The following is a 17,591-nucleotide window of genomic DNA, read 5'->3' as shown; positions in this document are numbered from 1 at the left end:
AGCTGCAAATCATGTGAATGTAGTCGTGATGTAGATGTTCAAGACGAGGGACTAGGGTCGATTCTAGACAATTTAGCACGGACAGACGGGTAATATGTTTGATTACGCACATTCGCAAACAAAGAAAAGAAAGTTTAAAATTTAATGAAAGAAAACCATAGTTCAGGTATGTAAAATTGTAGTTTACTAAAATATTTGTCAATATTGTGTGTTTTTGCCCGCATGCATCGTGTGTTTCATGTGTTTTTATTATGTTTAGATTAAACAAAATTCGATGTGCGTGAAGGGTTGTGTGTGAGCTAGCGAAGCGATTGCGCAGGGGGCTTGCCCCCTAGTACACAATTATTATGTATTGTTATACATATATACTGTATGGCTAGTGGTACGGGTATAAAAGTAGAGTCGCGGCAACTGAATCGACTCATAACGTTCCTTCTCGTTCAAATTGGATTTGTGGTCGAAGAGGATTTGTGTAACGCACAGAAGGAAAAGATATAGCTTGTCTGTTCGCCCGTCCATCTCAATGAGCGCCTAGATTTCAGAGACTTTAAAAGCTAAAACAACCAAATTTTATATCCAAACATTTGTGACTTCTTCGGCTCCCCTTTTGCCGACACAGAGAACGAAAATTTGTGGAAATCTTAATTTCGAACATATGAGAAAATTACAGTATAAAGCAGATTTCCGAATCTGGTTCAGATCGAAACATTATTATAGCCAGAATGCAGAAATTAGTTTGCAGTGGCTACCCCCTTCCAGCGCTTACAGGTAACTTATGTAGATCCTTTGTATTCTTATTTAGTTCGTAAGGCGCGTAAATTAGGAGTCGTTTAAGGCATCACTTATAAAAATCCTCCCTAAATCACAGTTAAGCGTTACAAACCGTTCGATACGTGAACCCGTGAACTCTTAGACAGGAACTTCATAGACCTTACACAAGTTTTTCGATGTTCTGCAGCTTGTGGTAATGCACGTTCTCCATTCTTTCATTCGCCAGCCTCATTATACAGGGAATCTAACGAATCAAAATAACGTTAAGTGCAAGTGCAGCAAGGACTTGGTCATATATCTGAACGACGGACAGACAGTACATGGCTACATCGTCGCAAAAACCTAAAACATCCATATGTTTATCTAATCATATCTAAAATATATCCCTATACCCGGGCTATTCACCTATTTTGAAACGTTTTAACCACTTTTCGCCACACTTATGGCACTCAGAATGTTCTAAGTAGCTCTAAAACAAGTCTTTGCTGATAGCTAGGATTAAAAAAGATCGCATTAGTTGTGAGAGATGCAATGCAGTTTTCCTCGTTTCTGCATTTCCATCACAATCGTTTCCACCACACTGCCGATGGCTTTTTCGTTTCGGGATCATATGCATACGAGTATATTCATGATTCGTCACCTGCTACGATGTACAAAACGTAGCTGTATTGTACTATATCACCATTTCTTAGCAGCAATTGTTAGGAGCCTTAGTTTGAGAAACGAAGAAGAAAATCATATCTGCCCAAGATATGCGAACATTTTTCGCTGTCGCCGTGATCGAAGGGTTGGAAAGTGTGGCGGGGCTGTGGGCTATACATATTTGGAAATACTCGTAGCAGGCCAGTCGTAGCACAAAAGCAGCTGTCACGAGCAGATACGGGACTTCAATGTGAAACAAATCATTTCATTGCCGGAGATCGTTTCGAACACACAAACAATTCCAAATTCCAAATTCCAAATTCGAAATCTTACATTTTCTCAAATTTTCGTGAGAATTGGAATTCACTTTTCAACCATCATCCACAACACACTTAAGGGGCTAAGAAGTACCTACCAGCCGGTGATGGTACCGTCGCACATCCTCCAGTTAGTGGATGTGGATGGCATCACATCAGTGCACGTTTTGGATGTAAGGTAGGTAGAATCTACAAAATCATAACCTCTAAGTCCCAACTATCTCGTGACTATTCTCTAGAAATACCTATAACTCCGTTTACTTATTGACAACGCATAATGAGGGCTACAATACACAATTGACAGACACATGATATCATAAAGTTCAACGCCTATTGATATTGGTAAGTGCCCAAATAGCAATAGTACGAGTACCAGGGGAAGCTTATTAACTTATTTTATTCTTACAGAAAAGAGTTGATGGAACCGCCCCACAACCTCCGCATTGAGGCTGTGGGGAACTGGCGATCGCATCACTATTCCCCTGATATTCGCATCCATAAATAGCGTAATGCAGCAAATTGTAAGAATCAAATATCTCTACTTCGTTTATAGATTATTAATTCTGATGTCCCCATGCAGCCATTTCTTGACACCATTCTTGAGACTAATGTTACCAGTTCTGTTAAATTTGTGAATAATCTCTATTAAATGCTTAGTTGAAAGTTGAAAGATTTATTTGGCCTCCACGTCTGACACGGGTTAACGCCACCTCCTGATTGTTTTCTTGAAAGACTTGATTAATTGTTTTAACTTTTAAATATGATGACTGGAAGTGTATGTATGATGCTCATGCAATGACGTTTTTGTTAGTAAATGGTTAGCGTGCTTGATTTACAATTTGATATTTGCGATGCGTATGAATTCAACAATGTATTTGTAAGATGTGATAGGAATATTATTAATCTTGTATCTGAGTTAATACGGAATAAGACCCGAAGATGTCTGAGATCCGAATGGTAGTCCGTCATCGGACATTCGACTTGAATGTTGATTGTGTTATGTTTATGTTATCGGCTTATGGCAAACACCTGACGAATTGTGGCAATCAGATCGATGTCGAGTGGCTCGGTAACATGGAAAATATGTACACCACTGTCTACGACTTATACCCGGTACTCCAAGAGTATAGGAGTACACTAGATTCGTGTATATGTGTGCAACAGCTTAAAGGAAGCGTTTCCGAACCCCATAAAGTGCATCAATTCGCTCCGCTGCCTGAAACTCCACTGCTCTACTGCTCTCCATCGAGATGGTTCTGTAGTTTTAACCTACTTAATATCATGTCTTGATGAGATGAGGTGGAATCGAGGAAGGTCGAATTCTTAACAGGAAAGAAACCGAGTACCCGTCTTAGATTTGACTGTCCATAAACTTGAGTATTTATAAGCTGTCGGTATGCAGCTCCGCTTTGTTCTCATAAGTACGGGGTTTCGATCTCCTCTCCTCTCTAAGGAACCTAAAATCGGGACAGAAAAATAAGAGATATATGTATGAAAATATATGATAGATCTATAGATCTAGCGAATCTTTTGAATGTTCAGCCCGAGATCAAAGATATTAATCCAGACATTGTATTCAGGCATTTGACACTTCTACATACATACATACATACATACATACATACATACATACATACATGCATATGTACCAATTTTATTTTTCCTTGCTTATTGCTATTAGACAGTCATGCAAACAGGCTGGTGAGGAGTAGGAGACGGTAAATTTTCTACTCCTGCCCAACTTTCAGGAACTTATGTTCAGAGCGCCCACCCCACTGCACTTAATATCTATGTGGCTTAGTTAATCCGTAATGTAGTTAATCGGTCTACGAGCCACAGGTCTAGCACGTAATGCAGATACTGCAGCAGGCTCATCGCGACACTCTGGCCTACTTCTTGCTGGACTGGAAACGTGTTGTTGATATTTCGATTGGAAGGATGCCTCAAAGTCAACCATCTAGCCCTTATTTTGGCCCCAGCCCTGTTTAACGGTCGAGAATTGTCACCACCTGGAAAAATGTGTGGAAGGTATGGTAAGAACATACAGTCTGCCCTTTTAGATATTTAGTAATGTCGGGTGACCTTTTCTCGCAGTGCACACACATCCCCACATGGAAGTAATTGGACTTAACCTTGAAATTGAGGTCACGCAGCAGACCGGAGTGGGACTGGGATCACGTGGTATAGCAGTCGTCCATGCCATCTCTTGACAGTCCATCGCTTGGTGTTGGGCGACTTTTTGCAAGAGACACTGCTCACTGGAACGTCAGCTCCATGGTGTGGACCATTTCTTGGGCACTGCTCAATAGCACCTCCGTGTGGGAGGCCATTTTCAAACCCAAAACTTAACTCTATGATGATATTAATCACCAGAAACAACAGCTACCCTAGATATTTGAGTTGCTTGGTCTCCAGGAGCGTAACACCCAGAGCATGTCGTTTGTATAAAGAACAAGAAATTTTAGCTCCAAAGTCTCTCCATAGATTTTAATGAGCGATAAAGACGCCAAATAAATGCACCTATACACAAAAAAATAAAGAACACAGGATATAATTTTTTTTCGACTTTTCCTGAGTTTTTAAAGTCAAAATCATCATTTTTGCATTTCAATGCTTTATATTTCCCAGACGGTAAGCTGAAATCACAAAGTATTTGGGCTCAACTTCTAGCTGTTTTAATAAACTTTTCAAAATAGTAAAGTTCTTAACAACCAGATGAAAGATACTAGAGTTATGTGAAAAAAACAAGCGCTACCTCTGAAAAAAGCTTTAAAAAAAATACCAGTTTTCAAAAATTCTTCAAAAAAAAGTTCTGCCATAGAAAAAAAACCATAATTCTTTAAAAAAATTTAAATCCCAATATCTATCAGAAAAAGTCGGTTTGGATCCTTGAGGAAAAAAAAAGTTCGATTTTGTCGAGTAGTGTACCCAGCTCAGGAATATATGTTCAACAATTATTCCTGAAGTGAATGGTGCAAGATGTAGGCAAAAACTGTGCGCAAAACATAAAAGAGAGATGCAAATTATTATTTTGTTGAGCAACAATATATGCCGAGTTAATTTTTGTTTCCTTTTTTAATTTCAGTTGAACTTCACAATTGGCTCTGTTTACAAAACACAGCTGATTCATCAACCCTGTTTTAGCTATGTTCCACACCCTCACGGAATAACTAGTAAATTCCTGGAAGGAATTTTCCGCGGTGCTGGAGACAGGCTTTTACACTTCAGTAATAATTGTTGAACATATATATATTCTTGAGCTGTGTGTCAGGAATATCTCAGTCCACACACGGTCCCGATAGGAAACTATCGATATAAATCCGTGGATTCTGCTAAGGTTTGCACAAAAAAGATCAATACAAAATAGAAGCATAAAACGTGTGTTCGGAATGTGACGTCATTTTAATACTTTTTGCATGTCAACTGTTAGTATGGACATTAGGCTGGGCCAAAATTTGATGAAACATTTTTTTTTTGTTAGTAAATAATATTATACAAATACACTTTTTTGGTTAAAAATACATTTAAAAAATTGATTTCGTCGGTTTTTTTTTTCAAATAATATTGAAACTTAGAAACTAGTTCATATTGATAAAAAAGTATTTTTAATTTTAGTTACTGTTAAAAAATTAACTTTTATGGAAAATCAAGAAGTTCAGCTGAGGTTGATATATTTGGTTAACTGGTTCGCAAAAAGTTGTGCAGGTTTTTTACTGCCAATAACTGATTAATGATGATATTAATGGTATCAATATATATGCAATAGATTTCACCAAATTATCCAACTCATTCAGCAAACAAAATTTTTAAATTAATTTTTGAAGTATTAATGGACATTTGTATACCCTGTTTCCTTTAAGTTATATTAATGCTAATATTTCGAGCTGCTTTGAAACTATTTAACTATTTCATGAAGTTAACATTTTTTAAGCATATCTTGATCCCGATCCCTACTCTGAGTCTCTCTAAGCGACTGTGTGGATCGAGTGGATCATTCAATTCTGGAATTGAAATTGTAGTTATCATTTTTACTTGAGCGAAAACCTCAACGTGAGGTCACTCTGTATCAGAATTAAGAGAAATCCAGTGACTGCCGAGAAAATTGTGTTGACCAACGAGCTGTTCAGCTCCATTAGGCCCAGTGGCATCAGTTTATAGTCGATGGTGGACACCTGTAGCCAGAAGGAGTTGACTACTTGCTTGAAACGCACATCAGCATGCTGCAGATCAATGCACTGCAGGAGATCTCCAGTTTTCTTGGTCTACAAATGGTTGAAATCCTATAATAGATAATTCTTGGTGTACTTTCATCACAGCACTTACCTCCTGCAGCATTTCACTGCTTATGCGAGAGACCAGGATGAGTTCCATGAACGGCACCGAAAGAAAAACCAACTGGACAATGGCTTGATGCAGATCAAAGAACTCCTCCTCGTTGATGTAATAGTCGGCAATGGCCAGGTATTGATTGTAGAATCCCACCGTGATTCCAATCAGATTCATGACCATAGATACGACCATGGACCAGTCGGTGAAGCGTAGATATCTACTGGAGCAGGAAACCGTTAGGGAATACTTAATGGCCAGCTCATCGAGACTGTCAGCCAGCTCGCAGCAGCGTCTCATGCGGTAGTAGGGCTTCTGCAGCTCCATCTGCAGTGGTGTCTGCATCATGTTGGCCTCCCTGACAATGCTGCGTATCCGCTTATTGATGGCGGCAATTATTAGATTGGCAATCACCAGGCCGCCAAAAAAGCAGTTGTTAATCTGATTGGATATTATCAGAGGCAGCATGGCTCTAAAAGAGGCAAGGCTGGTCCATTCCCTGTCCGGATGTGCTCGATGCTGGTAGAGTATCAATGTTACGTACACAATCAACGGACATAGCATCATCTTAATGACACAATGCATGAGTGCTCGCCACACCATCATCATCGACATGTCCAGGGCATTGGACACACGAAATAAGGGAACACTGTTTTGGAAACGTATGATACTTCCCATGATAGCCCACTGTGTCACATAGTTGAGCAGGCAAATGCAGACATTCATGTAGCAGTATATCTTAATGGTGTCCCTGCCGGTGATGCGGCCACTGGTGAACTCTTCATACACCTGTAGCACGTAGTAAACGCCAAGGCTCAACCCTACCAAAATGCTGTAGACAGCCACCGGCTTCGAAAGTATAAACTTGCCACGCTTTACACTGAAGCGACCCCAGTAAAGCCCGTACAGAGTGTTAAGAAGCAATGTTATGGATAGACACGGCAGCACTACTTTACTGTGGACTTTCCAGCGGTCAAAGCGACGTGGTAGTAGCCGTTGAAAAAAGTCCGGTAATATCCTTCGTGCTGTTTGTTCCTTCAGGGTTTCCATTGTACTAAATTGAAGAGGGCAATTGGGCAGTCGTTTGCACTGCGCCACTGATTTAATTGCCGTTTAATTACGCTTCGTCCTTATCGCTGATTCAATGATATCTGTCGTAATTGCTTTGATGAACCAAAATAAATGGACACAAATAACAAGAGTATTGAATTTGTAAAAAGCTCTAGTGGGCTAGTTCCAGAGCTAGGTGGAAGTTTCCAACTTAAAATTAAAATTCAAATAACTAAAAATCACGATATTCCATCTTAAACGAGAAGGAACGTGTGAGTCGATTCTGGGGACGCGACTCTACTTATACCCGTACTCAGTCAGTATATACATTTTTAAGCTTATAATTTTTTAGAATTTTAAAATTAAAAAAAAAATTTTAATATTACATTTTTTTGCTACATCTGTTATCTACATATACATATACAATGTATATTCTACATCTAACATGTAGAATGTACATGTACCATTTAGATTCTACATCTCCTCCGCCTGGGGGTTTGCTCGCGCACTGAACGCGGCAGAGTGTGCGAGCGAGAAAATGAGTTGCGTTGTCGTTGTCAGGAGGGGGCAGGGGAAGCGACTGAAAATTAATTTCTTCATTCTGGCTATAATTATGATCCGATCTGATTTAGATTCGGCAGTCTGGTAGATATGGGCATTCTCTACGATAATGCGTTTTTAGTTTTATCGTATCTTTAAAATTGTGCCTGCCACAGATTTTCGTCCTTTGTGGGGGCGGAAGGGGGCGGGGCGAAATTTTGAAATACACTTGTAGCAGTGTGATATCACGTGAGTCTGGAAACCAAATTTGGTTGCCCTAGCTCTTATAGTCTCTGAGATCTAGGCGCTCATCAAGACGGACTTTTACTTTTACCACAAATACAATATACCCCTTAACTCTTTTTTGAGTACGGGTATAAAAATTTGGAGAGAGCATCTGGATTGGGACGTCCTATTGCCAGATGAATTAGCACGAGATTTTATAGCGTGGCAGCTAGACATCGCAAACCTTCAGGAGTTTGCAGTGCAACGATGTTTAACAAGCGGCAGCGTATCAGAGCTGGAAATGCACGTATTTGCAGACGCCAGTCAATCAGCGTATGGAGCGGTGGCATATGTCAGACAAATTGATCGCGATGGAAATATAAAGACGAGCTTATATGTTCGAAAAACAGAGTAAGTCCTTTAAAAAAGAAGGAAGAGGAGGAGAATGGAAAGGTGCTTAGCCTACCTAGGCTCGAGTTGACAGCTGCATTAGTTGCATCCAGATTGGCTAAGTATCTAATATCAGAACTGAATCTTAAAATTGCTAATAAATACATGTGGTCTGATTCCAGTATTGCTCTGAATTGGATCGTCGGCGGTGGAAAACAGACAAAGCCGTATATCAAGGCAAGAGTAAGCGAGATCAACAAATTAACTAATGTATACGATTGGCATCATTGCGAAGGCAAGTGCATTCCAGCTGATTTGTTGACCCGAGGAATATCAGCTAAGAAGTTTATGACCTCAGAGCTGTGGAGACATGGACCACCATGGCTATCGGATTGTAGCAGCACTTGTCCAGCAACGAGGATAACAGACACGGAAGACCAGAAGACAGAAGAAAACATTACCAATGTGGAAATTGAATCTATATTTCCTATTCAACGGTTCGGACATCTAAAGAAAATTTTACGAGTAACAGGATTTGTCTTTCCTTTCATAAAATGCCTTAAATCAAAATCGAAGCATTTCAATTCAACTTCAAACAAGGAAATCATTGAGCTATCAGCTGACGAAATTGGAGAAGCGGAACGTTATTGGATCAGATTTATACATCAGCAAGAATTTGGAGCAGAGATGACAGCACTAAAGAAGGGTGACGGCATTCCAGGGAATTCCAAGCTAATTTGTCTAAACCCTATATTGGACGACGGAATCCTAAAACTATCTTGTCGTTTGTTGAAGAGCGAATTTGAGGAAATATGTAATTCAATTACAATGGCAAAACACTCATATTTTTCAGAACTTCTTGTAAGAGACGCGCATACCCAGCTTAAGCATTGCGGGATAAATGCAACATTGACGAAATTAAGAAAGCGATTTTGGATAATCAAAGGGTGCTAACTTATAAAGAGTATCATCAAGCGCTGCGTTATTTGCAGAAGACTCGATTCTAAATCGGCTAACGAGCCATGGACAACTTTACCGGTCGAACGACTGGTCACAAGTAAAGTATTTGAAACAACAGGAATAGATTTTGCAGGACCCCTTTATGTCACTGGAAACCCAAGCGATACACCAAAGAAGGTATACATAATGCTTTTCACTTGCGCAGCAATTCGCGCAGTGCACCTCGAACTGGTTCAGGACATGAGAGTGGAGACCTCCATGAATGCTCTAAGGCGATTTATCGCTCGTCGTGGAGAAGTCAAAATCATCATATCGGACAACGCGAAAACATTTAAAATAGCGAGTCTGGAATTACAGAAATTAGAAAATCTATTGGAATCAAATCGATTACAATGATTTGCAGCGGAAAACGGAATAAAATAGAAATTCATACCCGAGCGAGCAGCCAGGTGGGGCGGATTTTGGGAGCGTCTTGTACGCACAATAAAAGATTGTTTAAAGTCCACGATTGGGAGAGCCAAATTGAATACAGAAGAACTTCAAACATTACTCGTCGAAGTGGATAGCGTAGTGAACCAAAGGCCACTTACATACGCAAGCAGCGACTCACGAGATTTGGAACCTCTTAAACCTGCGCACTTCTTGGGAGATTCCCGAGTGTTAAACTGCGAAAACTTCAAATCCGATTGGAGTAACATAGCAGCGACATCCTAAACGAAGGCGACGTAGTTCTTGTGCAACATGATCATCAACCTCGGTTACTCTGGAAATTGGGAGTGATATCTGCGAGGTACATCGGACGAGATGGGCGAGCTAGAGCATGCGACGTGAGATTGAAGAATCAAACAATTTTGCGACGACCGATTCAACTGTTGTATGCGCTAGAGATAAAATCAGTCTTTGACAAGGCCGAGGATGTAGTTGAGTTTAATTAATGAATATCTATATTAACCATGTTCCTATACCATATTTCGCGACCCGAACCTTACCTTAACTTCACCATGAATATACATTATAAGAAATCCTGAAGTATACATTTGTTAGTAATAAAACCCAACACGCAGCATACAGACCGCCCTGTTCCGGCTAATTTGCTGCTACCCTTTCTACTACTTAAACCAAAACTGGGGAAAGCACCAAAACGACGCTGCGCTCGTCGTGCTCTTCGCCTGCTTTTTACTAATAAGGCATTAAACAAAAATTTTTAGGCTGTTGCTGCATCCAATTTTCCTGGACCCCTTTTTGGGTCTCTGCGTTGAGGTTGTATCTCCTCCAGCGACTCCTCTTGAGACTCGTTGTCCCCAGATGAGCCTCTAATACTCGCGAATGGCCGATCTTCTCTTTTCGCTCTTCCTTCGCAGCTCGAGCTGCTCCAAGGCCGCACCCCATGCGGGACGAAAAGTCCCCGGGCTTACCTCTGCTGGGAATTGGCGCTTTATAATTCCAATTTTTCTTCCCTCTCGCTGCTGGATAGTTTCCTTTTGTTCACTATTACTTTTGTTTACTTTTGAAGCACTTGCAAATAAAATTGATTCTGCTGCAGCCACCTGTCCAGGTCGAACGTCGAAAAATGAGAAGACCGAAGCCACGCTGCGAAATCAGCGGGAACCCTTAAGCCTTCTAAAAAGATGAAATTCTGCTTGACATTTCCGTCTGTTAAGCTATCCCTGCCTTTTTCTGCCCTTTCCTTTGACCCGCAAACCTGAGGCCCAGATGGCGTGTTCTTCTGCCGGAGCTCTACCATCATGCCCCATAGAGGGCACCACAAAAAAAAATGATCTAGCTGATCTAAGCGCTACACTTAAAGCTGTCGAAATCTGTGATCTGATTCTTAATAAATGTATTTATGTACATATATGCATGTTGTAGGCCTGGATGATGGCCTGGATGAACTCATCCACGTCCGTTAGCAGATTTATCCTAAAAATCAGCGTTGTGCTCGCTTTTGGAATTTTTTGGTGCATTCCAACAAAAAGAAAGAAACAAACTAGAAGGAACGTTGTGAGTCGCTTCAGTTGCCGCGACTCTACTTTTATACGCGTACTCAGTTAGTATATATGTGAGCTTATGATTTATGTGGAATTTTTAAATATTTTACCTGTTTATATTTTTTTGCTACATCGCTCATCTACATCTAAATCTCTCTTCTTAAACCTTCCCCAGAGGGCGCACACTGCACGAGGCAGAGTGTGTGAGCAGAAGAGACTGTGCGCTAACAGCGCTGGAAGGGGTATCTTAGCTACTGAAAATTAATTTATTCATTTTGGCTGTAATATAATATTGATCCGATCTGATTCGACAATCTGGGAGATGCCGTTATTTTCGAAAATTTGGTTGCTCTATCTTTTAAAGTCTCTGAGATTAGGCGTTTATCGCGATGGACAGGCGGACGGACAGACAGACATGGCTATATCGACTCAAACGTGTCCTTCTCTGCGTTACACACATCCTTTTCGACCTGAAATCTAATACACCCTTAACTCTTCGACCCCTTTCGGCGAGTCTGTCTCGAGTGGAGCAGCTGATTGAATGGAAGCAGTTGGGAGCAAGAACGTTGTCTAAATGGATGCAGTTCGGTGAATATTTTCTGCGTGGGACTGTTCGGCCATAAGCCGTGTATGTCATTGATTTATTATGGGTCAAAAAATAAGCAATACGATGCCTCGTCCCATCTCTCTTAAAATCCCCATTTAACTCTGCTGCATATCGAATCCTTTAAGAGAGATATGTATGTAGACAAGGGAAATTGGAATTCGGGAATTCAAGTTAAAGCTGAGCTTCACACCCGCGCCGAAACAAATGGAAATACAAGCACACACACAAAGTCATCAGGTGGACTGAGAGCGGGAAGAGGTGAAGAGGTATGGGCCGGTTTGGGGACTCTGCGACAGCGCCAGGGCTTATGACTACAGGGACAAATGGAATTTTCGTGTTTTATTAATACTAGAATTATTTGCTCGTTTTTATGCCCGGCCCTCAAAGAATATGGGGGTGAAGATGTACATATGTAACAACCAGAAGGAAGCGTTCAAGGAAACGATGCCAAAGCTGAAGGAACGTATAAAATGTTAAAAAACTTAAACTGAAGCTTGATACATATATATATCTTGAGGTATAGCCATTTAATGTAAACATACGTATGTATGGAGGGGGTTGTAGTTGTTTGATGTAGGCGGATGAGTACGAGGAAACAGTCGGGGTGCGATACATGGGTATATAATCTGTATAATTCGGTATTTCGCTGGATATTCACGGCTGCTTACAATGTGGGTTCAATCATTGCTTTAGCTTACAAGCTTAGGTCGCTCAGAGGCGAATAATCCTGCGTTGATGTTCGCACCTTGATAGATTTGAAATTTTGAAATAAAATTGGAGCAGTGTGGAATCAGAAGATTCTGTATTCTGTATACAAAATTTGGTTTCTCTAGCTCCTGTAGTCCCTGAGATCTAGGAGCTCATCAAGACGGTCGGAAAGATGAACATAAAGACAGACATATTGACTCAGCTATGCTGATGCTGATCAAAAATACAAATACACGAGTATGTACTTTATTGGACCGGACACTCTTCCTTCTGGATGTTACTTTTGTACATTTACACGAACTTATTTAAAAAAGCAAACCCCACCTAGCTAGGAGACATACACCAAACGTCCCCCTGAACATTGAAATATTTAATCACAAATCTCATATCATGACAACGAACGTGAGATATCCACAATGACCGAGAGACGGAAAGAAGTCTCCCCCAAGGAAAATTCAACATTGGGCAACATCGTTGTTGATGAGTTTGCCTGGGACTTTATGGTTGCCACCTTCGACGGAGAGTTATACAGCATTATGGTAGAGACTGCGGCTCAAGCTTTCCTTATTGGAATCGCTGTAGCCATCGCAAGGAAATGCCTGATACGCGGCCTCACTGGAACAGCGGAGCACGCTTTTTACTGCATCCTGGGACTTTTTCTAGCCGCTGGCGAGGCACTGCTGATTAGACACAGCTGGTGGCTGGTCCGAACGATTGGGATGCCCAGTCTGGATCTGATGCACAGCGCTCTAGGCCTGCTGGGGTTCTGGAGCGGATGCATTGGGGTGCTGCCCAAGTTTCGGCAGTGGTGCGAGCTGAAGCGACGGCATGGACACACGTCGTGCAACTGCATCGAACACTGTTTGACCAAGCATGGATTCTGCGGCCTGATGAGTCTTCTCCTAACCTTAGGCTGTCTTTTATCGGGTTTGGCCCTGCTTGGGATCAGCAATCTTGCCCTCCAATTGTCGCACCGCATTTTCGGTCTTTTGGGCTTTCTTTGCTCGGTCTGCAGTCAATGGTTTGCCTACAACTCGGGGTTTGCTCGACGAGAGTGGCGCGAGCAACAGATCAACCTATTTAAGCTGGGAACTCTAGCCACCATCATTACGGTGGTCCACTATGAGCTCTGGAGTCTTGCGAGGGACATTGTTCAGCTCATGCCCAATGCGACACTTGAGGCGATTGGCGTAATGGCAGACGAGTCATCATGAATCACCACCTCAGTCCGTTAATGGGTCCCAGCTGGTTTGAAAACTCGTGGTTCAAGGTTGTTCAGAGAAGTGAATATGTCGAAATGAAAAACAAGTAGTGATTGTGCGCTTTAATTTGTCTATTTGATTCGAATATTATGTACCTATGTACATGTTTCTACTCTATGGTAAGCTGGCTAAAATGCGACTTAAAATGTTAGGCATTGCATTAGACGAAGATCATAAGCATACAAATATATACATATGTATGTACATGTACTACATTCACAAACAGAGCATAGATACCTAAATGCTTTGCAGATGCAACTTTGTTTACAATTATAGATATGACACAAATAGGGTGGGGGTAGATCTAGTGGATTTTAAAACATCCTCGTTTTGCCTCGTTCGAGATATCTTACCCGTAATGCCATATACCTTTAATTCTTGTAATCCTTGTTTCTCGTTTCGTGGGAAACGACATCTCTCCAATTTGTAAGCAATAATTTTTAATTAAAGTTTTACGATGTGCCGTGGATTTATCAGGGTGATTTTGCCCCAAAGAAGGACAAGGTGGGGTTCTTAGCCAATAAAGTCATGGCGACCGGTTTTTGCGGCGACACAGTCTTTGGATACTATAGTTTGTGTTCCCAGATCTTTATTTGATTTTTTTTAATCTCCTTGGCTGGCGTGCTGTCTTCAAAAAAATCTCCATTTCGCAGAATGCAATACGCAAGGTAATGCCATATTCAATCCCAGATGACATGTGCGAAGTTGTATTCACAGGTAGAGGGAATTTTATGGTCACAATTTTTAAATTATCACAGCAATAATAGTTTTCCAGGTGTACTTACCCATTCGTGAAATAAAATCACACAAATTATGACCGAGAAAAGTTGGAATTTCATCCTTACATATATATGTATGGAAGTGTTCCTTTCTTTGAGGATCTGGGTTTGGCAGCAATCGAAGCTTTCGGATGCATAATGAAAATCACATTCATCGGAGTGACTCCTATGACTCGGATCCAAAAAGAGATTTATCTTCCGAGGCACTGAATATTAGCATTGGGTAAACCTAACGCAATTTACATAGTTACATGTTTCTTAAATCTTTGTAATCAACCTTTTAGGGTTGAAAGAAAAGAGTTGGAGAACAGACTATTGCAGACTATTAATGCGACGGCACGTAGACAAATCCAATATGAAAGGTGGGCCCAAGTTCAGGGACACATTGTTTGTAGGGTCCGAAGATTAGTTCGTCCGTAGAGTAGACGCAGGAATAACGAAGTAAAGTTCCAGGCGATTTCGTACACATGTACATATTTATTCGTATGTTTCACACGTAAAGGACTTACGACCGGTTCGAGCGGCGATGTTAGCGCCATTACTAGTAAGTGCTAGCTTACAAGCTAAGAGCGGTGCTCAAAAACCGAGTGGATCGTAAAAGAGTGAGCAGAGAGAGGGCGATAGCGAGAGCGGCCACAGGCTGTTAGCGGAGAGCAGCGGGACAGGCCCCATCCCTGGGGTGCTAACAGCTCTATTGCACCGGTAGAGCTGCTGAACTAATCACGCATGATTGAGAGGATTGCGGAGTGCCTAGGGCTCAACCTGTAGCAGGAAACAAAAAAAAAACAAAACAGAAACGATTTAATAAGTGATCATGAAGGGCTCATGCGTAGAATGGTGTTTGAATAACTCAAGTAGAGTAAATTTGGGAAATTGAATGTCGGTCTTGTGGCTCCTCCTGCACCAGTATCAGCGTGGGAGCACGCCCTTCTGCTGTCTGTTCGGTTCGTGTTAAGTCTGGTCGACAAATATAGAATTTTGCGTAAGTGGTAAGCACGGCTTGAATTTAGTGATACTTTTCGGGAGCTGTTTGGCTCTTGTTGGTGCGCTACTACTGTGGTCTTAGCATCCAAATCTAGCAGGCACTCTCGGTGGCATTTTTCAAGTTCCAATTTTCGACAGAGAGGACGCGGCGCGCTTCATGCTCGTCGACACCCATGTCCCTGAGACGTTGTATACTTGCATCACAGTCTGGAATGTTAAGGGGACCACCTGCATAGGCGTTAGTCCAGTGCTTTGCAGTAAGCCGAAACATGTCGTAGTGTTCCTTAAATTGGTGTGCCACCTCTTTGGCCAACGGATCATCGGGCTCGGCAGCTGCCAGCAAGGCCTGCACGGACAGACACACAGTACGCAACGTCATTGCCGCTGACAAGTTTTGCTTGAGTATGTCCAGGCAAATGGCGCCAGTGTCAGCACAAAGATTTGGGTGCCAAATGCGCGTGATAAAACGAACCTGCTGACAAGACGCAGCTGCTTAAGTCATCTACCTGTGGTTCAGAGCTGCTTTAGGGATACCCACCTTTGACGGAGTGAAGGGATATGTCTCAGGCACATTAATTTCCAGAAGAAACTTTCCCCCTTCGTATGGTGTGCCCAGAGAGCCTGCTATTTGGCCCCGGAGATTAGTCCAACTGTCATTGACAAGCTCGATTTTAATAGGACACTGTTCGATCTGTCAGATAAAATTACAGGGAATTAGAAGGGCAGTATCTGTAGATGTAGCTTCTCCACACTCGGCGGAGATCCCCAAGTTCTGTTCAACAATCAACAGCCCCAAGGATCCATAGCACTATCGGGAGCCAAAAAGGGAACCAACATACATACGCGTAAGCCTTCGGCCATCGCATGGACTCGCATTCTGATCGGCTCCACTTACCTCCTCGCTGCGCATAACTTCCTTAAATTCTTGCTTTATACGTGACACAGCCAAATTCACCATGATGGTTGTGTGCTTCTGTAGTTATTGCTGATGTCGTACCTTTAATCTTTTAGTATTACTTATTACGTAGTAGCAATTCACACGACGAGGAAAAATGTGTGAGCTACTGTAATGTTTCACAACTTTTGATTCTGTGATTTTTCATAGTGTCTTTTTATACCCCATACCGGGCATATGGGGGTATAACGTCTTTAGCGTCCATTACCGTCGAATCCGCGCCGAACTCACCAGCTATGTCGTCCATACCGATACCAGCAGTAAATAGACCTCCCAGACCACCGGATATTGCCATTACAGGTACCTTATGACAGAGAGATAGCTTCCCTAAAGATAAGTGTCAACCCCAAGTCCATTTTTATACCCGTACTCAAAAAAGAGTTAAGGGATACCCCTAGATTTGTGGTAAAAGTGGATGTGTGTAACGCAGAGAAGGAAACGTTTCCGACCCCATAAAGTATATATATTCTTGATCAGCATCAATAGCCGACTCGACTCAACAAGAGGGACGGCGTCCGTCCGTCCAGACAGACATGGCTGAGCACCTGGATCTCAGAGACTATAAGAGTTAGGGTAACCAAAACCATGTTAGGGTAACCAGACTCATGTGATATCACACTGCTACAAGTGTATTTCAAAATTTCGCCCCGCCCTCCTCCGTCCACACAAAGGACGAAAATCTGTGGCAGGCAGGCGATAAAACTAAAAACGCAGTATCGTAGATAATGCCCATATCTACCAGATCTGAATCTGAATCAGATCGGATCATAATTATAGCCAGAATGAAGAAGTTAATTAAGAAATTAATTTTCAGTTGCTTCCCCCCGCCTCCTCCAGCATGAGACTCATTTTCTTTCTCGCTCGCACACTCTGCCGCGTTCAGTGCGCGAGCAACCCCTAGCGGAGGAGATGTAGAATCTAAATGGTACATGTAGGATCTACATGTTAGATGTAGAATATACATTGTTTATTTAGATGTAGATAACAGAAGTAACAAAAAAAATGTAAGCTTAAAATTTTTTTTTTAATTCTAAAAACTTATAAGCTCAAAAATGTTATACTGACTGAGTAGGGGTATGAGTAGAGT

The 17,591-nt window shown here is 41.6% G+C and overlaps 3 protein-coding genes and 1 long non-coding RNA gene across 4 annotated transcripts; 2 read left to right on the top strand and 2 right to left on the bottom strand.

The window, feature by feature from the left end:
• Nucleotides 1-1,701: 1,701 nt before the first annotated feature.
• Nucleotides 1,702-2,400, top strand: LOC111081628. The gene is made up of 4 exons (XR_002608637.2): nt 1,702-1,908; nt 1,970-2,072; nt 2,139-2,251; nt 2,311-2,400. It is a non-coding gene; the product is annotated as an uncharacterized LOC111081628 (long non-coding RNA).
• A 3,358-nt stretch (nt 2,401-5,758) lies between these two features.
• LOC111081625 (putative gustatory receptor 97a) lies at nt 5,759-7,106 on the bottom strand. Its single transcript, XM_022377731.2, has 2 exons — nt 6,054-7,106; nt 5,759-5,992 (listed from the first exon to the last, which is right to left on the bottom strand). Exons 1-2 carry the CDS (start codon nt 7,104-7,106, stop codon nt 5,759-5,761), a joined length of 1,287 nt encoding a protein of 428 aa, XP_022233423.2.
• A 5,743-nt stretch (nt 7,107-12,849) lies between these two features.
• On the top strand, nt 12,850-14,018 carry LOC111078190. The gene has a single exon (XM_022372746.2). It carries the CDS (start codon nt 12,941-12,943, stop codon nt 13,736-13,738), a length of 798 nt encoding a protein of 265 aa, XP_022228438.1. The 5' UTR covers nt 12,850-12,940; the 3' UTR covers nt 13,739-14,018.
• Nucleotides 14,019-15,640: 1,622 nt separating this feature from the next.
• LOC111078184 (ubiquitin-conjugating enzyme E2-22 kDa-like) lies at nt 15,641-16,507 on the bottom strand. The gene is made up of 3 exons (XM_041595663.1): nt 16,445-16,507; nt 16,088-16,240; nt 15,641-16,021 (listed from the first exon to the last, which is right to left on the bottom strand). Exons 1-3 carry the CDS (start codon nt 16,505-16,507, stop codon nt 15,641-15,643), a joined length of 597 nt encoding a protein of 198 aa, XP_041451597.1.
• Between the last annotated feature and the right edge of the window lie 1,084 nt (nt 16,508-17,591).

Source organism: Drosophila obscura, unplaced genomic scaffold, assembly GCF_018151105.1.
Source record: "Drosophila obscura isolate BZ-5 IFL unplaced genomic scaffold, ASM1815110v1 contig_74, whole genome shotgun sequence".
NCBI lineage: Eukaryota > Metazoa > Arthropoda > Insecta > Diptera > Drosophilidae > Drosophila > Drosophila obscura.
Note: the sequence above shows the minus strand (reverse complement) of the source record. Positions and strands in the feature narration are given on the sequence as shown.

Excerpts from the sequence above, each read along its gene's own strand:
- LOC111078184 (XM_041595663.1), bottom strand. The coding sequence starts at position 16,507 with ATGGTGAATTTGGCTGTGTCACGTATAAAGCAAGAATTTAAGGAAGTT. Across the intron at positions 16,241-16,444 it reads AAGTTATGCGCAGCGAGGAG|ATCGAACAGTGTCCTATTAA; the intron begins GTAAGTGGAGCC and ends TTTATCTGACAG. Across the intron at positions 16,022-16,087 it reads ATCCCTTCACTCCGTCAAAG|GTTCGTTTTATCACGCGCAT; the intron begins GTGGGTATCCCT and ends TCTTGTCAGCAG.
- LOC111078190 (XM_022372746.2), top strand. The coding sequence starts at position 12,941 with ATGACCGAGAGACGGAAAGAAGTCTCCCCCAAGGAAAATTCAACATTG.
- LOC111081625 (XM_022377731.2), bottom strand. The coding sequence starts at position 7,106 with ATGGAAACCCTGAAGGAACAAACAGCACGAAGGATATTACCGGACTTT. Across the intron at positions 5,993-6,053 it reads GCAGTGAAATGCTGCAGGAG|ACCAAGAAAACTGGAGATCT; the intron begins GTAAGTGCTGTG and ends AACCATTTGTAG.